We start from the raw sequence: 21,403 nt of genomic DNA, 5'->3' as shown, positions 1-21,403 counted from the left end.
TCTTCACAAACTGCACCACCTTCGGAACCACGCTCTCCAACCCGGGCGTACTCAACGCATAATCCCTCGCAATCACCTCATCCTCCACCCCCGCCACAGCCAACAACAGCGCACACACCACCCCCGTCCGATCCTTCCCCAAGGTACACTGCACCAGGATCCTCTCATCCGGACAATCCCTCACCGCGAGAAAAATCTCTCTTATGGCCTCCCTCCCCCGCTTCATAAGATGGATATAATTATTCACGATATTCTAGACCCCCACATCAGCCCTGCCCCTGCTAAACCCAGCCCTCATCCATCAAAAGAGAAGGAAAGAAAAAAAAAAAAAAGAAAAAGAAAAGCATACCTGCACGCCCATCCCCTCCTCCGCCCTCAACTTCTCATACTTCCTAAACAGCGCCTCCGCCGAAAACCGCTCCTCGTCCAATGGCACGCGTCGCACCCACTCCCGGAGCTTCTGTTGCATGGGTTGCGCGCCATCGTGCACAGAGTCCTCGCTAGCAGACGTGAGGTCAAAGATCTTGGTGATTCCGAGGTCTCGGATGCACGCGTATCCTGTGAGGTTTAGGGCTGAGAGAGGTTCGCGGAGCGGTAGATGTGGTTGTGGCGGGTTCTGAGGGCCGTGTGGGGGATGGGGTAGCCGGATAGGGAGCGAGAGTTGGAGGCTCCTGGGATGGAACGGAAGGGTGGTGAGGCTGTGAGGTCTTCCGCTTCGAGGGTGGATGGGCTGGGGGTTCAGGGTTTTGGTTAGTAACTATTGGCTTCTTTATGGTGTGAAGAGGGGTAGGTACGTGTGCTTAGGGGAGGGTTGTCGCTTTTTGATCGACTTGGGTGAGTAGAGACAATATATAATGTAGAGGAGGAAGCTCCCACTAAGCGAGGAGACAGAAGTGTAGGTGTAAGTGCGTTGAAAGGCCATGGTGAATGGTATTCCCAAATGTGCAGTAACTATATATTCACAATTCACACAACAGGATCTCCTCAAGGACAGGAAAGCGTCCACTAGCCATAGATAAACATCGCGTCGGAGAATAGTCCACGGCGGGCCGGCCCAACGGGGCGATCCTTGCCATTCACCCCTCCTCTATCAATCACAAGCCCATTGTTGGTTGCTTAGTTGGCATATTTATTTCTGGGTTACGGGTCAGAGGATCTCCAGCAGCTGCAGTAGTGACGGCGGGGGCAGCTGTGGGAAACCCGTTAGGGCTAAAGGTCGTGGACGGTCCGGAGGCCGGATAGTACATTAATATCCAAGTTCTCTTCTAAACCTCTGACATGGGCACGCTATCACACAACCAGACCAATAAAACAGAAGAATTGAGGACCTGCACAGTTAGAATCAGATGTCAGGATCGCACACACCGGGATATACCCGGCGTCGCATCGTAGTCCCCGTTTCACCGACGGGGGGGGGACTACCTACTGCGTTTCTGGCTGACTCGAGAGTAAAGATACTAAAAGTATTGTACTTCTACGGTATATAGTGTCCACGGAATAAGTCGTGGATGTTTGCCATTGGCTAGATTGTACCTTAAACAGGACAGGGGTGTTGATTGGTCGTACAATAGGCTTGCAGTAGGTTCGGAGATCATGCGGTATCCATGTTAGACTGCTGTACGTACGCCCTAGTGCCTACCTACCGTACCTAGCACCTATCTAGGATACCAGCTCAACTGGGATCAGGATTTAGATTGTGTGCTGGGATCAGAGTATCAGTACTTTTCTATTTTAGTTCTGATTCCAGGTGAGCGATTGTGGGTCTGATCCCAGCACACTAAATCCCGATCCCAGCTGAGATATGCCCCACCTATCTATCTATCGCGATTCTCTTCAAACGGGGAACCTGGTTTCGAATCGACAGACTTGGACTGTCAAATTATCAAGTCAGGATAGCGTCCTCGCCACTCATTCCTACTTTGAAAATAATTGACTGAAGGCATGCATCTACATGATTCCGCGCTCGGTTGTAGCCGTGGTGGATGCCATGTAGGATCGCAATAGAATTAGACATTTTTGATTCACCCGATGACGCTGCTTCTAGAAAGATTCTTACTCATCTCAGAAATCTCGTTTCTTCCAGGTCGAACTTGTCGAGTTCGCCGAGATCGTTAATCATTACAACACATGCAGTATATCCGTTCCGCAAATCCTAATTGGGGACCAAGATGAAAATACTATAACTCAAGCTCAGATAGCCCACCTAGCACTAGACAATGAGCCTACATACGTCCGCTGAATTGAATAAGGATATCCAATAGTCCGAGATCTACCTACACAATAAGAAACTATGCATAAGCGCTATCTCAAACTAGCACAGACTGTGTACCTAATACCCAACACAAAATGACCACTCACATCCACGGAATGCCAAAAGCAAGCCCGCGCTATACTACTATCCCACTGTACTAGGGCCTCTTAACTTCCCCACTGCATGAAACCATCGACTCACAGCTCTTCCTTCCTCGGCTTAAAAACCAGCTCCAGCGGACCCAGCGAGAGGGTAAACGCATCGCGTTTCCCCGCCAAAAAGCGCTCGGGAGTCTGTCCCGGCGCAAACTCCACGTCGTACTTTCGGACTATCTGCGAAACAACGTACCGGATCTCCATGAGACCGAGCTGTTTCCCGATACAGGCGTGTTTGCCTAAATAGGGCAGATTAAGTCAGTCAGTATAGAACATATGTGATATGAGTGGTTGATATGTGATCACGCGTGCAGGGCTAGCGTGGCGGCCTTACCGGTCGAGAATGGAACGAAAGCCGAGGAATCCCTGATCAGATCCTGGCGGGTTGTCCAGCGCTCTGGGATGAAGTCGTGGGGTTGCAGGAAGAGCCGCTCGTCTAGATAAGGGTTAGCTGTTGGGGGCACACTCGTGTCGAGGAAGGTGATGTGGGATACCTCGGAATAGCGTGTGGGAAGGGACCTGGACGATGGTGTCTCCGGGGATCCATGTTTTATCTATCCATAGGCCCTCAGGAGGGGTCATCCGCTGCACGCCGGACGGAACGGGGGGGTGCAGGCGCATGGTCTCGTTGATGACGGCTTCCAGGTACGTGAGTTTCGAGAGACCTTGGTAATCTAGGCTCTCGATTGTTTGGAAGTATGTATCGACTTCGTCCTGGAGGGCTGCCAGGACACGGCGGTCCGAGGCTAATTGGTAGAACAGGGTGATTAGACTTGCAGATGTGGTGTCACTAACCATCTGTTAGCTGCTGCATATTAACCAAAGCGACACTACCGACCTTCCAGCCACAACAATCAAGTATGCGTCCCCCGTGAGTTTCAATTCGGCCTCCAGCGACGGCGACCCTTGCGCATTATGGTGGCTGAGGAGACACTCAAACACATCCGGCTGGGCCGGCGTAATCTATCACGTTTGCTCGTTAGCCCTAAAAAAAAGCCATTCCGTCAATAGCTATTTCCAACCAACAAACCTTCTTCCGCCCCTCGACCTGCTCATCAACCCACCTCCAGAACCGCTTATGCTCGTAATTCAGAACCGGTGTGGCCTTGAAAATCGGGAAAATCCACGGCAAGTGGCCCAGCACACCGACATTAGTCATATCCGCATGCAAGGAGGTCATGAAGTAATGCTTCGTGCCCGTCTGCAGCATGTCGAAGGATTTTCCGAAGGCCAGATCGCCCAGCACGTCGAAGCTGTAGAAACTGAACCAGTCGGAAACGTTGATCGGCTTGCCCTGCGTCTCGTCGATGTGCGCCAGTAGTTGATCGGCGTAGCGAGCCACGCGGGGCTCATAATCGCGGAGGGCTGTTCAATTAGCTGGTCCCTGGGGGAGAGGAGCGAGGGACGAACCTTTCGAGGTGAACCCTCGTTCCCATACCTTGCGCCGCTGGGCATGCTCGACCGGGTCGCGGGTCATATGCATGGAGTTACGCGGCTCGAGCAGGGTGTAGAAGGGACCCTTGGTGCAGGGGGACTGGGAGGACGAGATGGCGGAAATCGCATCGGGATGGTTGATTGAGAGCTCCGTGGGGCCTGTTGGTGTTAGCTGGCTGCGGAGGCATTGGGGACATGCTCATACCGACTCGTACGAAATCGCCGTAGGTGTTGTGCAGCTTCTCAACCTCTTCATACATATGCAGGTCCTTGGCCGAGAGCAGGGTGGAATAGATGCTGGAGAGACGCGCCCAGAATGGTCCGGGGAAGTGGTGCAGGCGATGGAAAAAGGCGCGATAGACCAGCATGCTTGTCTCGACCCCTGCCACTAGGCATACCGAGGGCCAGGAGACAACCCTGAGCGCCGTCCATAGGCTGCTATCCGGTGAGTCGAGAAGCAGAGTCTTGACGACGACCACGACCAAGAGGGCTGCGCTCGCAAAGGCAGCCAGCACCCTGGTGGCCGCGAGATCCCACTCCCCGATGCGAAAAACGAAGACATGGAGCGCAACCCCGATGCAAAAGGCAGCGGTAGCAAACACTGGACTTTGCGGATCCGCCATGGCCATATTGCCTATAGCTGGGGCAGTTAAGAGAGGATCGAGAGATTAGGCCGGAGTGGGGGGTTTGGGGTATTAGCAACTGCAGCATTCCGTGAGGCTGGTCAATGTAGATCAGTGAGAGAAAGTCGACTAAACAGGTGGATACTACATTCTGACAAGTCAGACGTGCAGTGTCTGGTATCCAGCCTTTTCCGAGCCTCATCATTGGCCATTCGGTCAGCTGCGAGCTGCGGCTTTCCCTTGCGCAGGATGCGAAGCTGAAAATGCGGCTAGCAGTCACCACCTGGCGACTGGCGTTGGCAGCTTGGCTCCACCAGAGTGAAGGGTACAGATGCCATTGGAGAAGAGGTGCCGATAGCTAAATACACTACTGCACGAGCTAGCCTGAAGCGTCTTAGGTGGTGAAGGTAACACCCCCATCTCTCTCCATGCCCTAATAGTTCGGAATTGATATCCGTGGCCGAGAGCCGGGGATGCGATTGGTCAGACACTGTACAACATTAGAAATCTGGTCATAAATGATAAGCAAGTGAGTTCCTGCCCCCTGAATATATTATTATAGTAGTGAACCAGTCCCTGGAATTAGGGTGGGGCCTGGAATCTGTGTGGATATTATCCCGCTGTAAGTAGTGAATGTCAGCCATATTTTGCAGCAATAACACCAGACAAAAAGATCCCCCCCGGTTGCGGATTATCCTCCTCTCTAGCAAGGCTGCAAATGCCATCAAGGACACATCCCAGGTCTTCTGCTTCCCACTCCATCCATACGCTTGAGCCTTATACACAGAACTCACTACCTAGCTCAGAAGCCCTACTGAGAGCAAATCCCTTTCTTCTTGATGTGGAGAGATTGGATCTGGCGAGGGAGGTGGGTGGGGATGGGGATGAGGATAGGGTTGTTTGTGTGCGTGGTGGGGAGGGGGTGGATGTTGTGGGCAGGATATGGGAGGTATATAATTAGGGCTGAGGATGCGGAGACGGACACGGACAGAGACGGGGTGGATTTCGCGGTCGATTTTACGGGGAATGTTGCCGCCGTGAGAGAGATACGATTGACCTGTTGGGGACGAGGGGGGTGGCCGCGTCGGTGGGACTGCCGGTTCCGGGGCAGAGGGTCGATGTCGATGTGTGGGAGTTGTTGGTTAAGGGGAAGAGGTATGTGGGGTGTGTTGAGGGGGATGCGGTGCCGGGGGAGAGGTATGTGCTTCTTTCTTTCTTTCTTGTTTGCTTGCTTGCTTGCTTGCTTGCTTGTATTTGTTTGGCTGGGTTGGGTTGGGGGCAAGGCTAATGGGAATAGTCTATTGCGTTCCTCGTGGAGGAGTTCCGACGGGGTAGATTCCCCATCGATAAGTTGGAGAGATGGTATAAGGTCAAGGACTTTGAGAAGGCGTTTGAGGATGTTCACGCGGGGAGGGTGGTCAAGGCTGTGCTGGACTGGACGGATTAGGGCTGAGTGGCACAACGTGACAGCAATGGACTGAGATAGGACAGTCTCCGTCTGATGTGTAGTATCCACCAGTCTGCCCTAACGATCATGATGAATACCATGTACTATGCATGCTTATTTCTATACCTTGGGCGTCATTTATCTCTTATCTTAACGATCCCATCCTTCCGATCAGGAGGGGCATCACGCCATTAGCGCTTATCTGGCATCTTCCAGCGACATCTACGCCATATATAGACATCGACCCCCTCATCTCCCAAGCCCCATTCGATTCAATCCAACAAATCGTAATCAACGGCACCAGCAACAAAATGTCCGCCTTCTACGCCGAAGAAACCCCCGCCGCAGTCAGGAACGCCAAGGTCCGTCCCCCCCAACAATCAACCATCATGTATCCCAAGTTAACCTCCCCAGGGCCTACACCTAATCTCCACCCTCAGCCCCAATGGCAGAAAAGCCCACATCTACCTCGAGGAGCTGAAAGATAAATACGGTCTAGAGTGGACGACCAGTCTGATTGATCTGGATACCGCGGAGCAGAAGAAGCCGTGGTATCTGAAGCTGAATCCGAATGGTATCCCCTCACTCTCCCATCCTCCCATTCCACCATTCCTCCACTTAGCCCACTACAAATCCAACAGCAACAAAAGAGAAACTTACAGTATATCCCAGGCCGCATCCCCATCCTAATCGACAACACCCAGTCCCCGCCACACGTGGTCTTCGAATCCTCCGCCATCCTGCTCTACCTCCTTTCCTCCGTGGACAAAGACCACATCTTCGGGTTTTCGGACCCCATCGAGCAGAGCCAGCTCACCCAATGGCTTATCTTCTGGCATGCGTCGGGTCAGCCCATCCAGGGACAGTATAATTACTTCCGTAGGAACGCGATTGATGAGAGTCCTCGTATGTTGTCCATCCTCTTCCCTTCCCAACGACTCTCTCCCAAATGACTCAACCCAGCCTCGCTAATCTGATGATGATATAGACGCTGCGCAGCGCTTCAAAAACGAAGTCCTCCGTATATACAACGTGCTAGAAATCCACCTGTCGGGAAAATACACCGACAGTCCGCGCGAGTACCTGGCTGGGGCGGGGAAAGGGAAGTATAGCATTGCGGATATCAATGCGTGGGGGTGGCTCCGCACGTTCAGGAGTATCGATCTGGGGGAAGACGATTTGGCGAAGTTGCCACATCTGGCGGCTTGGGTGGATAGGATTGCTGATCGGCCGGCGGTGCAGAGGGGATCGGGGGAGTGGTATGATGAGGAGAAGCATCCGGAGTTGCTGATTAGGACGGAGTGATGGCCTGTCTGTCTGTCTAAGGGGTTTGCGATGGGTGAATTGTGGCTGGGTTTGCTGGGTCCAGGTTAGCTGGCAAACTGCACTGCACGGTCATATTCCCTGAGTGCAGATGTGGCAGGCATTGCCAGTGCATGCTGCTCCAAGTTTGGCTTCGGACGTCATCTCAGTGTCTACCACTATTCCATCAGACCTAGGACCAATATCAGAGAGTTTTCATGGTTCAACCCAGCCGTGTCTGAGTGAAGATACTCACTATTGAATACCCCCAAGTCATGCGACCCCCGACCCTCCCCCCTTATTGAAAGGATGGCCACTCTCCGAGCCAATTCTCTCTCACACTCATCCTCATCCTCATACTTGTCCTCACCCTCACTCTCACCTTCCACCCCGCCCCGCCATGGAATCCCATCCAAGCTGTCCCAAAGCCCCCGAGCCTATCAAGCTGGGCGTCTTCGCCTACGGCGAGAAAGGCCTTACAGCTGGTGGCTTCTCACGAGCTCCCCCCAACGTCCTATCCGACGTCCTGCGCCAGGTCCCTGCCCCCACTGCTCGCCGCCTGGCCACGGACGAATGGATCAAGGCTCAGCTGCAGCTCTGGGGTATCACCTTCAATCAATCTAGCTCTCCCGCGCATCTCAGGAGCATGCTCGAGAGCGCATACCGATCTGGAAAGGTAAACTTCCGTCTTTTTTCTCTTCGCTGCTCAATATACGTCAGGACTTCCTAGGAAGCTCTGAGTCGAGCGGTTCTCTTTTTTTCTCCCTTCATCAATATACCATCTCAGCGAACAGCTAACCAACCAACCACATCCAGCTCCTGCGCCCCTCCCCGTCACTGACGAACCTCGAAAGCGGGCTCTCCGCACAGTTCTTGAAACGTCAAGCCGCCTACCTGAAAGACAAGAAAGAATGGGACGATGCGAACACCACCCAGATGAACAGTGTTCCGGCCGAGGACCTCGCTCAGCAGAAACACCTCGAGGCGCATCAAAGCTACCTGCGATCCCACCTCGCGCCGCTCGGTCCTCTGAAGCTGGATGATCTGATGGGAATGTATATCGTTCGTTGCGAGGATATCAAGACCGATAAGCGACTCACTCTGGATATCCAGCCGAAGACCGCTGTGAATGGAGTCGTGGGCGCAGTTGATTTCGGACTCTTCAAGGGGACGATCTTGCTGGCGTTTTCGAGAGAGGGGGTTGGTCGGCTGCGCGAGGAGATGGGTGTTAAGGACGCGGACGCGGAGCAGGAGCATGTGGGTCACGAAGGTCACGACGACTGGGATGACTGCGACAAGAAGCTCCGGGGGAAACGCCCTTCGGTCTTCCGCTTTAGGGACGCGATTCGCCCTCATCAGTTGTATTTTCAGTGGGCTGGACGGGTTCTTGATGGAGAGAGATTGAAGAAGGGACCTGCGGTGGGGAGCTCGCATGTTGGGTATCTCGACTTTGATTCTTCCAAGGCAACGGCTCATGGGGAGATTGCTTGCCCGGAGATCAGGGAGGAGGGGTATCGCTTTTCGATCCACAAGTGTGCTGATTTGCCTCTTGCAAGTCCCTGGAAGTTGGCCTATTTTGGTTACTGATTGTGGCCTTGTTGGATGGTTTGATATGGTTTTATAGTATGGGAGTGACTTTTTGCCTGGCTTGATAGGGGACGAGTAAAATACTATGATGGAAGCTGTGGGTATCAGATCATGTCAGTTTGGGCCAGATAATATCTATGTGATACGTACCAATGAAATTCCAGTTACTGCATTATGGCAATGATGCCGCACGTTCCTGATAGGGTGTCGGCTGGGTGACAGGCAAGCGCGGGACGCTGGAAGCTCGACGAGGACAGAGATCAACAGACAACAAGAGGCTTTGGGCAAAACCCCAGCATCCAATGCAGGTGAATCACCCATCAGTGAGGAGACAAATCCTCTCCCTCCAATCCATCCAACTCTCTCTCTCTCTAGCGAAGCAAGGCAAGTGGTAGCGAATGTCTTCGAACAGAAAGACCATCATTTGAACTCGTTTTGAAGCTGAAGGAGAGGGAGGGGAGGAGAGAAGGAGAGAAGTGGTTGCAAGCCGCGCGAGACCGCGAAGGCAGCCACTCCAGACACCGACTGGCCTCAGGCTGACCACTCCGCTGACAAAACCTTTGAGCGGAATACACTGAACAGTCCGCTTGGCTCGGCTGCGAGTCTACGGTGAGATGTACTCGTCTACAGAGCACGCACAATGGAATTCAGTTCTTGCATTACCATTAAATCACAAGTATCTTCCCCAGTCTCAGCACCCCACCCGAATCGACCGTATGGTCAATGAACCAGAACCGAAGTGAGAGAAATCACGCTAATAGCACATCCGTCCCCTTCCCCAACCAAGCCCGGCAGGGAGATGACGTAGCATCTCACCACAAGCAAGCTAACCGAAGCCAATGCAATGAATGGTACACGTTCGGACATCGCGACCCGTCTCCCGCGACGTTCACCGGTAGTAGGAAGCGGGGTTCGACACATCGGTCTGCGATGGGTTGTATGCCTGATAGGCCCCTGCGCCGGTGTTCAGGGCAGGGTAGGGCGTCGGGGTGGTGGACGTGCCTGGGACAGGCGGGGGCTGGTGCATGGGCGGTTGCTGGGACGGGTAGGGAGGCTGCGCGGGGTGGACTGGGGTGGCGCCCGCCGGGGGTCGGGTGGCATCTTCGGGGCTGTAGCCGGTGGGGGGTACTCTGGTTGCGGGGGTTGGTGTTGCTGTTGGAAGTGTTGCTGAAGCGCGGCCGGCACTGGTACTTGTCCCGGGTATGGAAGACGCTGGGCTCCGGGCGGGTGTTGTTCCACCGGGGAGTCGTAAACCGAGGTGCCTAGTTCTTGAGGGTTGTCGTATGTGGATTCCGGACGGTGATGAACTGGCTGGTAGGACTCGGCGGAGGACTGGCGTTGCTGGGGATAGGGGGGTCCGACAGGAGGCGTGCGACGGGGGTCCGGGGACTGCGAGGTGGGAGGATAGACGTTGGCTTGCTCGGCACCATAGAATGCGGCGGCGTTGGGCTGGGGGGGTTGCGTGTCTGTTCTATGTCAGTCTCTGCTTTCAGGGCTGGTTGAAGTACAAACCTTGAGGACGGGGACTGAAGTAACGTTGAGGATCGACCTGGGGTGGCGGTCCCTGGGGGTATCCCGGGGCTGCGACCCCAGGGTAGGCATACGGAGGTTGAGCCGGTCGGCCAAACTGGGGCTGCGTCGGGTGTGCCATGGATGCCTCCAGAAGAGACTCGTAATCTCTGCGAGCCTTGATGAACTTCTCATTGAGCTGCGTGAACTCATCTGCGCACGATTAGCTGGGAACACAACAGGGCCGGAATACAAGAGGTCCATCGATACACACCCTTCTTCTGCGAGTACTTTCCAATCAGCTCAATCAGTTTGGGTCGAATAGCCAACGTCGAGTGATACAGAGCCGTGATCTCCTCGTTGTCCTGCACGTTGAGCTCGGAGCTGCGAGTGCTGAGCAGAGTCAACAGCTTCTCAACGTTCTTGATCTGGCCAAACACGTCGGATTCCATGTGGGCCTCCCGCTGCAGCTCTTCCACCGTCGGGTCGGGCAGCTTCTCGACGTAGTTGAGAGGGAAGATTCCCGTCTGGCCTCGCAGAGACCCCTTCCACCAATCCTTGTACACGGACTCCAGAACAGCGATGACGTCACCCTTGCGGAACTGCAGCTCACCGGACTCGGAGGGCTGGAAGTCGAACAATGCCCTGACCCGCGAGACAGTAGCAGCGGAAGTCCCCGACGGGACTGGTTGCGATGCGGGCGGCTGTGTCTGGGCGACTGGGGCGGCACTGGGGCTGGCGCTGGAGCTGGCTTCAGGTTGCACCGCGGAGGCTGCCACGGGACCTATCGTGGCCTTTTCCCGGATCGAAAGCGCCAGAGCCATTTGCAGCTCCTCCTCCTCCTTCTGGCGATCGACATCGGTGATTTCCTTCTTAACGGGCTTCGACGGAGGCTGCAGGTTCGGGTCTGTCGAACGATAGTAAGCCTCGCATCCACCGACTAGTCTCTCATATAAACCTACTCTGAGTCTTCAACTTCATGTATGCCTGCTCCATGATTCCAAAATCCGGGTTGCTCGCGAACATTTCCGTCCATTCCTGCATCCGCTCGAGAATCTTGGACTTGACCTGCTGGTGGGTGTTCTGAACAATCATCAGCATGGCCCATCCACACACACAAACACACAACAAAACCTACCCGGTCACTCGCCAGACGAAGAAGCGCATCTGTAAAGCTCCTGGACGCCAGCTCACGGTGTATCTTCGGGCCGCAGTTCTGAGCCAGGGCGTTTCCCAACTAATCATATGTATACGTAAGCATCGGCGCGATCAACGCAAAGCTATAAGAATCGATGCAGATTCACAGGGTGTCGAACCTCCAAAGTATATAGCTGCACGTTGGCGTTCCTGTGCGCAAGTCTCTTGATCATCGCCGCGACGGCATCTTTCGGTCTATCGGCGATAGCCCCCGTCAGCATCGACTCCTGGTAAAGCACCAGAGGGAGAGAAGATAGGCCTACCCCGACTCTTCCGCGCCAACCTTGTCACAAACATCCTAGATATCCAAGGTTCCATGTCAGATCATCCCCCTCGACCAGTCCGCCAGATGAGGGTCTGCGAGGCTGCATACCAGAATATATTCCCAGTTCTCCGAAGTCAGGTTCTCGTCGGTCGCCTTGGCTAATAGAACCCCGCATCAGTAAGCCTGTAGTGATGGATGGAGCGAACAGCGTGAAGGGAGGCAGGCAGGGGGTGTCATACCGACGGCATCGTCGAAGGCGTTCTGCTGTGCGCGAAACATTATGGGTATCTCAACACCGAGCCGCGGTCACGATGGATCGAACGAAACAGGTGCAGATGGTATGGATCGGGTGTTAAGGGGGTAAGATTCGGTGCTGTCCTAGCAAGCGACGAGCGAGCAGTAATGACAGGAGGTGGTTTTGATAGTGCCGGGGTGGTAGTTCCCAGTCTCGATGTCCAATGCGGGGGGACGCAGTTGGGTCACGGAGATGCGGAGGGAGGTCGGTCAGTCAATTGGGGCGGTGGGCGGTAGACTTTCTCGGGGACAGAGAACAACCACCGGGTCAGGGCATGCGACGGCGCAAGGTACAGGTGAGGGAGGGAGGGAGACGGAGATGGAGACGGAGATTGAGGAGTGCAAGAGTGCAAGTCTGTAACAAGGCTGCCACCTGATGCGCGCCCAGCAGCTGATGGGCGGCGACGAGCGGCGAGCGGCGCCTCTGACGCCGACTGGTGCGCTACGCCCGATTAAGCGGGGCCCGCCCCTTTCCGTCTTAGTGGGGCATCGCCTGCCGCGTTGACGATAGAGTAGTAGTACACAACACAATATATCTACGCAGTGAAAAGACAGCCGGATAATTAAACCCCATGTGGAATTCCTGGGCCTAGTGGGTAACAAAAAGGAACGTCTGCTTCAACGCAGTCGGGTCATCATAAACAATGGTACCATGGTAAGATCCCTCTATATCAATGTAACCGCTCAAACACTAGTCGTCAATGAGAGCGGGCTCCCAGTCATATCATAAATGGAGATTGCGCGCAGCCCGGCTCGCCGGAGCCGGCAGAAAATGAGCAAGAAGCAGACAGGCCGGTAAGGAGACAAGAAGGCCACACTTTTGTTCTTTTGTCGTCAAAACAGTCGCAGATGTCTCATGAATCATCAGGAACAGGGGTCGCTGGGAAAACGGAGGGGGGCCATCAACAGCGGGCGGAGAAACAGTAAGACAGGGCGCAGAGCCGCTCCAAAACTATGCGCCGCCTTCATTAGGTGAAGCGTCAAGCGTCATCTTGAGCTTCGGCTGCATGACAGTAAAAGCACACGCGGGAATCAACAGTATCAACAGGAGGGACAGGCACGGCCCAAACAAGATTGTACACTCATCTTCCGTCATCTCAACCCCGACATCGAAGGAACGAACCAGGCGTGGGGATTCGTGGGGGGATATCTGGTACAAGGGGGCCCAGTGGAGGAGACGCGGAACCCCAAGGCGGACGAAGATGGAAAAGAGGAAAAGAATCGTCATCCGAGATCATCGCCATCTAGACATTCACAGGAGATGCGAGAACCGCGGACTGGAAGGAATGCGCGAACAAGAATTTGCCATTATGCAATGCCAGCATGTCGCTGTTCAGCAGGTAGGAAACATCAGGGTAATGGGTATCTGGGGGAGAGAAGACACAAGGCATCAACGTATACAGGAACTGGAGGATGTGATGGCACCTAGGCGCCTCCCTTCTGGGCTTTCTCCTGGGCTCGGCTGGCCCGCGCAGCCTTCACGAGAGGCGACAGGTGGTTTAGGGGGGCGCAAACCGACATGAAAGGATGCTGCCAACAAATTAGCAACAGTTCAACTCAATAGACACGGGTCCCATACCTTCAGCAAATCATGTGCGGACGCTCTCTTCTCCGGATCCACCTTGAGGGCAAGATGCAGGAAATCCCGGAAGACCGGAGATAGATTCTGTTCGTCTTTGATCGTGGGCGTTCCGTTGGTGGCGATCAGATACAACGCTCTCAACGGCGACTCGGTGAGATAAGGAGGCTCGCCCTCGATCATCTCGATGGCCATGATACCCAAACTCCAGATGTCGACTTTCCGGCCGTACTCCTTTCTGGTGACAACCTCAGGCGCCATCCAGTACGGGGTACCGACCATGGTGTTCCGTTTGTTGTGCGAGTCGTTGATCTGGGCGCAGAAACCAAAATCGGCTGTATCCTGTTAGATTGCGCCCGCAAAGGGGGAAAAAAAAAAAAAAGGCAATGCAATGACTCACTGAGTTTGATGTTACCGTCCATCGAGAGAAGGATGTTATCCGACTTGATGTCACGGTGAATGACGCCCTTGGAGTGAAGGTGCTGCAGGCCACCCAGAGTCTGGTGGGGTTAGCGTCCGATCGGGAACTCGAGTTAAAATCATGCTAACCTCTCTGCAGACAGCGGCAATCTGTCCCTCACTCATTATATTGAAGGTGACAACATCTGTCAGACTGCCGCCCTCCATGTACTCCATCACCACCCACAGATCCAGATTGTGCAGGTAACTGTCCAAGAAGTTGACAATGTTCTTGTGCTTGCTATCCTTCATCACGAGAATCTCGTTGATAATCAGGTCCTTCTTAGGTTGCAGGTCCAAGTTCATCTGCTTGATGGCGACGCAGTTATTCGAGTCGGTCTCGTATGCGGTGTAGACACCACCAGACGCACCCTGACCGATTTTGTTGAGATGATGGTACAGTTTGGTCGGATCACCCGGGGTACAAATGGCCAGCAGTCGTGACCTAATATCCATGGCGGTGCTCTGACGAGCCCGCTGCCGGGGGCGAGCTGCAGGAGCGGCACGAGCAGCCTCATCGATGGGCGAAGCATGCTGGGGAGGGGTCTGGACCGAGGACTGCTTGGGTTCGTGGCGGGGTTGCTGGCGCTGACTGCGGCTCCGATCAAGCTGGATAGTGGCAATCGCTTGCTGGGCAGCCGCCATGGCCTGCTCCTGCTTCTGCTGATACTGGGTCGGGGTGGGGATATTGTGGGGTGGCCATTGCACGGGGGTCCCGTTGGCCTTGGAGTTCGACCTGCTCAGCTGAGGTTGAGGTTGTGGTTGCGGTTGAGCCTCGGCCGGCGGCAACGGCTCCGTCTCCGGAATGGGTGGCGTGCCAAACTGGGGGGCATACGCGTCCTGGACAGGGCGTGCCGGCACCGTCGTGTACGAGCCAGTCGTGGGAGGCTGAGGGGCAGGCCGAGCAGGGGTCATATTAGCCGGAGTCGGGGGTTTTGGCGGTGCCCGATTGGGGACAAAGCCACCCACTGGTGGTGTGATCGCCGGTGACGCCATGGACGAACCACGACCTTGAGGAATCGGCGGCGGCGCCCGGGGGTTCTCGAAGCTACCCTCATGATTCTGGGGGAAGCGGGGACTCGTCGGGGGGGAGGTCCGCTGCGCAGACGAGCCATAGGGACTGGCAACAGCGGTGGTCGGTCCGGAGATAGGGGTGGTGGCTACTGACTGCTGCTGCGGATAAGCATGATCAAACTTGTGCCACACTTCATCATCTCCCTGGGCATTCTTCTCGTAGAATCTCATGATATCAACCATGGTCTGCGGGTGCTCCTCCTGCTCCTTCTTCGAGATACCGTTCTCCTGCAGCAGCCGCTGCCATTCCTTGGGAAGACCCGTGAACTGGCCCGTCTGGTTGTCATAACCAACGTGGGTGACATGCACGGGATTTTCAGGGGCGGAGATCTTGATGCCTCGGGGAGAACCTAGCATGCTGTTGACGAAGCTAGAGAAGCTGCTCTTCTTGCTGCGGCCGGAGCCAAACGGCCGGGAGCCCACGCCATCGTCGGAGAGGCGTTTCGGATTCGCCGGGCGGTCATTCTCGGTATTCCTATGCACGAACGTCTCCATTCGGTTCTGTAGAGCCGTGAAGCTGGCTGATTGTCTCAATCCTCGGGTGTCGGGGCTAGTGGCGGAGCGGAGGGTGGAGGGTTTCTGGGGAACGGTCTCGGTGGTGTTCTCTTGCAGCGAACTAAGCATGCCCCGGTTATCAAACGGGGTGCCGATCAATTCATCTGAGCTCTGCTCGCTGAGGGAAAATCGGCCGGAGGGGGGAGGGCGGGATCTGGCAGAATTGGGGTTATTCGGAAAGTAACCAGGCTGGGTCCCTGCGAGCACCGGGGACGGACCGCCGCTGTTCTGCTCGAGGGAGGATGAGGATGACCCGTAGGCGTTCGACCTCGTCCGGGAATGCTCTCGACTCCCGCCGGTGGAGGAACGCGGATAGACGGGGGCTGAGGGGTGGCGCTTTAGTGACGTGTTGCTCTGCTGGCTTTTTAGGATGCGGGAGGTGAAACTAGGGGGGTCCTTCTGAAGCTTGCTTGACGAGCGTCGAAATTTGAGGGAGGAAAAACTATCGTGATTCATGACGTGCGAGAATTAGGGGGAGGGGGGGGGGTAAGGAGGGTGGAGGGACAGTTCGGCCGACTGGTGCGCAGCAGGGTTGAGCGACGGGGAGATTGCTGGTGTGATTGGAGGGAGAGGGTGGGAGGGGAGAAGCCACGGGGTGAGGCGGTGCGCGCACCGGTTGTCCCTACCGTCGGGCTTGACGATAGGGTGGAGGGACAAGGCCACTGGCGGGGAGGGGGGCGGTGGTGTGGTGATACTGCACGGTCAGATCGATAGCCCCAACTGGACGAGTATCGTTGGCGGAACGGAGGAATCGGAGATGTGAGAGGATCCAGAATGTCTGAACGACGCAAGGGAGGGCGACAGAAGCTGCGGCGGACTACCGTCAACCAGCGGTTAGCACGTGGAGAGCCGCTGGATGGATCAGAACAGTGTAGCCAACAGGTCCAACACACTGACACAGGCGGTGACTGGGTTCGGAGATGAAGGAAAAAGGAAGCAGAGCAGGTGAGGGAGGGCCTGAGAGGGCGATTCACTGGATGCAGGACGCTGCAGATAACCGACAGCTCAGCACACAGATCTGCAGCACCAAAAAAGCAACCGTGCAACCGCCGTCCCAACTAGACTGAGTGGTTAAATGGAGGGGGGGGAGGGGGGGAGAGTAATGAAAATGGCAGGAGACCCAACGATGACGGGTGAGAGGTGAGGAAAGGAGAACAGACGGAGAATTGGTGGACGAGGACGAGGACGAGGACGATGGAGGAATGAGGATTGGGGGGGGGGGAGGATCCAGCAGCGCTTTAGATTGGGGATTGAGGATTGCGGATTGGAGGCCGCGCCGGTCGATGGGGACCAGCAAGTGCCAAAACGGCCCGTCTGGTGTATTGTTCATACGGCGTATGGTAACAATCATCAGTGTTGGCAATCGGGCGGTCAACCTGCCTTCCTTCCTTTTTCTGTCCCACGCCTACAACTGCCGTGTAGATAATCACATTGGGATATGAGACTTACCTTACTCCCTAGTAGGAGTAGTTACTTGGATCATTAGGTACTTAGGTACTTACTGGCTGGTACCTCCTCAGGCACTACAGAGTAGCGTAGGTACATTTACCCAGGTCAGGCAGTACTACTAACTACTCATCAACTTGGACGTACTTTTGCGTCCCAACCCGACCGGGAGGGATCAACTGTCTCAGCTTCCGTAAAGAGTGCGACCAGGCAAAGAGAAAAATTCTAGACGTGTCCTGGACTATGCTGGACCCCGGTTCGCATCCATCCCGTTGGCGTCGGTGGAGCAGTTGACTGGGAGTACTCCACCTCTGCCTTTTATCTTCGTCCATACTTACTGATACAGTCAGATAGATGGGTAGGTGGATATCATCAAGACTAAGTAGGTAGGGAAGAAAGTGAGAGACAACTTACAGAGTAGTACCCCGAAGAAAGCTAGCCCATCCGTCGGAATGATCCCTGCCTAGGTACAATTTGCCTACCCGTCTACGCAGTCAGATACTAGATATCTATCTCCTCAAGACAGATGAAGCGGTGCGGACTATAAAGCCACGCTAGGAAAGGCGGGGCTGTTCGAATCCAGCGTAGCCACGGCGCCAGAGATTCCAACCGACTTCTGCCGCACCCGACCTCCTTCTCCTCCACTCCCCCCTCCCTCCCGTCGAATTAATCTGCTTCCTTTCATTATTCCATAACCCTGTGGGTACGCGTTCCATGGGCCAGGGCAGCCACCAATATTAGCTTCATTATTGATGGATCGGGTCTCCCATAGCGTCATCTTCACCACCCCCCCTCTCCCACTCCCACTCCCACTCCCACTCCCACTCTCCCAGGCTCCCAGGCCAGGAACTATCCGCTTCAGTTGCCTATCCCGACATCTCAATGATTGGGAGCCCGCTGCACCATGGGGTCGCTACTTCTTCTAGTCTGCTGAAAACTCTGCAGGTACAGTCGATGTACAGACAATGGGCCACCTATCTACTATCTATCTATTGGAGTACCTATCGTCCTAAACCGACCGGACATGTAGAACCTCCCAGTCGTCGTGCGCCCCTGCACCTGCAGACGTCGAGAAGATGTGCCTACGTACGGAGTACAGTAGATACCCCGACGAGTCACACATGTACGTACAGTATGTCTTGCTTGCTCTCCCTGCCCCCTTAATGAGCCATCATCTCTGGACGGCTCGTCCCGGGTGAGGCAGGCGGCGCATATCAGATATGACTGGTGGGCGAATTCCACGAGAGGAAATCCTGATGATTTGATACACCACCTATCTGTCTACCTAGGTACCTTGCCTACAAAGTACTTTGGAGGTACTTACTCCGTCCTTGCAATCTGCAACAGCAGCAACCACTGACACAGGCGTTCACTGCGGCCACTGCCACTGCCACTGCCATCTGCCATCATCTGCCATGGGTACGGCCGTAAGTCCCATCCCGTCCGATGTCCTCCACCGCGAACCTCAGAATGAAGGCGTCGATCCCGCCTCGCGGCTCTGTCATTTTGATATATCATTTTTCTTTCTTCCTTATGTGAAACTTCGCTGCAATCGTCCACTCGGCGCCCACCTCCAGACTCCGAGATTGAGAAATAATAGTATAATAATAATAATAATAATAATAACAATAATATACCTACACATAGTAAAGGTGACCAGTCTACTCCAAACTGCCATGGCGCGATCGGCAAATCCCGTCATTTCATTCCCGGTCGAGGCCTGCGTAGAATCCGAACGGAGGACCCGAGACCTTGTCTCGAGTGTCGACTGTGTGGTCTGATGTCATCGCCAACGAGTTTCGATCTGGAATCCGGATATGGGCAGCTCAACCTTCTCGGGTGGTGGATTGGCCTGCCTTTTACTTACGTAGGACTACTTGATATATTATTTATTTACTCCTCCAATACGCCGCAATATGCGCCACACCGTATATATCCGCCCTGTCGCCCGGACTTGCGAATTCAATATTATGTATGCGGTCTGATAAGGTAGGCTTCCATTGCTCCGTGAATACATACTATACTGTGACTCCTACTATCTATCTCCTACTGTCAGGTAACTATGTAAGTCCTATACCTAGGTATCTAGCAGGCACCATCGTAGCCAAAAGACAATTTATTTTACTCCTGCTTCTTACAATGTGACTACTGACTGTGAGGCTGGCCGCTGGCTCTCTTTGATGGCACTCCCCGTCCTGAAACTCAAGACCGCTTCCCCTTATTCTGGTGAATGGTTCATCGGTTTTTCTCTGCCGCCACCATGTCACCCTTCAATCTCATCTCTTGCTTTGGCATCCCTTTCACATAGATACGGTATACAAGTCTAACAATCAAAGACGAGAGTCATTTGAAACGCGACACATGCCATGAGTCTGGGTCTGGGTCTGGGTCTGGGCCTGTCTAGTATACCACTTGTCATTATATTAACCTACTTACCTCTGTACCTCCTTCCTAATACATGAAACTGATAACTATCCAATACCCTCCACCACACTGGACCAAACCCCAAACCCCCAAATCCCATTAAGAGTCCACCAGCTAATGATTGTCCCTGCCACCAGTAGATATTTCCATTCGATCCCCCAATAATTGGACCCCCGTCCCGTAAGATCGATACGGAGAATATATTACATAACCAACCCCACCCCCCCCCCCCTCCGGTCCTTTCTTTCTCCTTCTCGAAAACAGTACTGAACTTCTAGAACTCCCAATCGACCCATGAGTTGCAATAGTGATGAGAAAATATCCATCCATGGGTGGATGTCTCCCAATAACTTAGCCCGTGAGAAGCATAGTGCCAACCTGACTATCTCAAATAGGGAGGAGGATATCATGGTTAGGTGGGTAGTAGGTAAGTGCAATTTTGCGCTCGGCGGATATGTACTTAGGTAAGGCAGGTAGTAATATTTACAGTCAGTACCAACACCACACCAACCTAGTTAACACCCCGCCGCTAAAATCACTAACCACCGCCGCGAAACACCGAAGCAAACCTACTTCTTTTGTACTAGTACTATCTAACTATTACCTATCTACTTACTCAGTGCTCGACTTTCTGGGCGTGGTGTGGTGTGCTGTGGGGTGCTATGATGCTGTCGGTGGTTGTCTTGTCTTGAGATGGTAGGTCGGTGCGTTGCTGTCTGTCTAAGACATACGTACTACGAGTAGGAGTAAGAGTAAGACAGAGTCGAGGGCTGTCTCTTGAGTCTTTTTTTTCAGCACAGCCATCCAGCCGGTCGCAGATAGATACTAATTGGATGATGGATGGTTAGTTAATGGATAAGCTGAATAAGCCATACCTAACAATTTCAACTCCAACTCAAACTCAGCAACCCCCGCCCTGAAAGCTGAAAAAAAAAAAGAAAGAAAAAAAAAGACCTTGAATGGCAGAAAACAAAAGTGCGGGGAAGATGATACTTGCCTACTTTATCTATTCCCTACCATAGTAAGGATGATAATGGTAGTAATGACGTTAGTGGTATGGTGATGGTGATGGTGATGGTGATGTGTGATGGTACTATAACTAGTGAGAGAGCAACCTCGGTACCCGTAACCTTGGTTCGTGTAGCTTAGCTTATCTAGCTAACTACTGGATCCATCTCCATCCTACTATTAGAAGTTCGCACTGATCAGTGAGTGATCAAGACCCAAAAACCAGATCGGATGATCATCCCGCATATCGCGAGATATACCCGCTTTGCTACGGAGTAGCTAGAGTCGACCTAGCTACCTAGCTACCTAGCTACTTAGTACTTACTTATTCGCCTTCTCTTACTGGAGGAATGGGAGGGGAGGGGATGTGCGGTAACATCACAAGCGAGAGGGAATAACTATTTCCGAGATTGTTCTGTTCGATCTATCTGTCTGGGTGGGATGGATGGATCGCTTGTTAGCTTCGGGGTGAGTTTGATTTTGGCTTCTATCTACCTTTGCTTTGGCTTTGAATTGTAACTGTGTACCTTAGATAGGACTACTACTGCTTGTGAGCAGGATCTACAGTATGGTGCTGTACAGAGCTTTACAGAGCTCTCATCACATCCCATCATACCCCCCCCCCTTCTCATCATCCCTCTAACACAAGCAATCCTCAATCCTCAATCCCAAGCACAAGAATCTAGACCCATTTCGCCCTACAAGGTAAGTAATCATGCACACCCTCCCCTTCCCCGCATTCAGGAGTCTAGGAAGGAAAGAATAAGGAGAACAAGAGTTCTGTGTTTGTGGGG

At 53.9% G+C, this 21,403-nt stretch overlaps 6 protein-coding genes across 6 annotated transcripts; 3 read left to right on the top strand and 3 right to left on the bottom strand.

The window, feature by feature from the left end:
- Positions 1–2,329: 2,329 nt before the first annotated feature.
- On the bottom strand, positions 2,330–4,469 carry BO70DRAFT_432081 (cytochrome P450; the record flags this gene model as incomplete). The annotated part of the gene is made up of 7 exons (XM_025548289.1): positions 2,330–2,645; positions 2,741–2,842; positions 2,901–3,196; positions 3,245–3,369; positions 3,437–3,771; positions 3,817–3,999; positions 4,046–4,469. The coding sequence occupies 7 exons, from the start codon at positions 4,467–4,469 to the stop codon at positions 2,449–2,451; spliced, it is 1,662 nt and encodes a 553-aa protein (XP_025396097.1). The 3' UTR covers positions 2,330–2,448.
- Positions 4,470–5,389: 920 nt separating this feature from the next.
- BO70DRAFT_432080 (uncharacterized protein) lies at positions 5,390–5,994 on the top strand (the record flags this gene model as incomplete). The annotated part of the gene is made up of 3 exons (XM_025548288.1): positions 5,390–5,394; positions 5,455–5,500; positions 5,761–5,994. 3 exons carry the CDS (start codon positions 5,390–5,392, stop codon positions 5,908–5,910), a joined length of 201 nt encoding a protein of 66 aa, XP_025396096.1. The 3' UTR covers positions 5,911–5,994.
- Positions 5,995–6,176: 182 nt separating this feature from the next.
- BO70DRAFT_365301 (glutathione S-transferase family protein) lies at positions 6,177–7,423 on the top strand. Its single transcript, XM_025544032.1, has 4 exons — positions 6,177–6,272; positions 6,325–6,484; positions 6,583–6,816; positions 6,899–7,423. Exons 1-4 carry the CDS (start codon positions 6,222–6,224, stop codon positions 7,213–7,215), a joined length of 762 nt encoding a protein of 253 aa, XP_025396095.1. The 5' UTR covers positions 6,177–6,221; the 3' UTR covers positions 7,216–7,423.
- Positions 7,401–8,045, top strand: BO70DRAFT_126466 (uncharacterized protein). Its single transcript, XM_025537991.1, has one exon. It carries the CDS (start codon positions 7,613–7,615, stop codon positions 7,940–7,942), a length of 330 nt encoding a protein of 109 aa, XP_025396094.1. The 5' UTR covers positions 7,401–7,612; the 3' UTR covers positions 7,943–8,045.
- Positions 8,046–9,441: 1,396 nt separating this feature from the next.
- BO70DRAFT_365299 (ESCRT-0 subunit protein HSE1) lies at positions 9,442–12,384 on the bottom strand. Its single transcript, XM_025544031.1, has 10 exons — positions 12,010–12,384; positions 11,879–11,928; positions 11,769–11,803; positions 11,625–11,700; positions 11,447–11,545; positions 11,271–11,391; positions 10,583–11,215; positions 10,312–10,521; positions 10,011–10,265; positions 9,442–9,900 (listed from the first exon to the last, which is right to left on the bottom strand). The coding sequence occupies exons 1-10, from the start codon at positions 12,047–12,049 to the stop codon at positions 9,689–9,691; spliced, it is 1,731 nt and encodes a 576-aa protein (XP_025396093.1). The 5' UTR covers positions 12,050–12,384; the 3' UTR covers positions 9,442–9,688.
- Positions 12,385–13,489: 1,105 nt separating this feature from the next.
- Positions 13,490–16,187, bottom strand: pakA (mitogen-activated protein kinase kinase kinase kinase STE20; the record flags this gene model as incomplete). The annotated part of the gene is made up of 4 exons (XM_025539623.1): positions 13,490–13,594; positions 13,644–13,978; positions 14,044–14,143; positions 14,193–16,187. 4 exons carry the CDS (start codon positions 16,185–16,187, stop codon positions 13,490–13,492), a joined length of 2,535 nt encoding a protein of 844 aa, XP_025396092.1.
- Positions 16,188–21,403: the final 5,216 nt, after the last annotated feature.

The sequence above is a fragment of the Aspergillus heteromorphus genome (assembly GCF_003184545.1).
Source record: "Aspergillus heteromorphus CBS 117.55 chromosome Unknown BO70scaffold_29, whole genome shotgun sequence".
Taxonomy (NCBI): domain Eukaryota; kingdom Fungi; phylum Ascomycota; class Eurotiomycetes; order Eurotiales; family Aspergillaceae; genus Aspergillus; species Aspergillus heteromorphus.
Note: the sequence above shows the minus strand (reverse complement) of the source record. Positions and strands in the feature narration are given on the sequence as shown.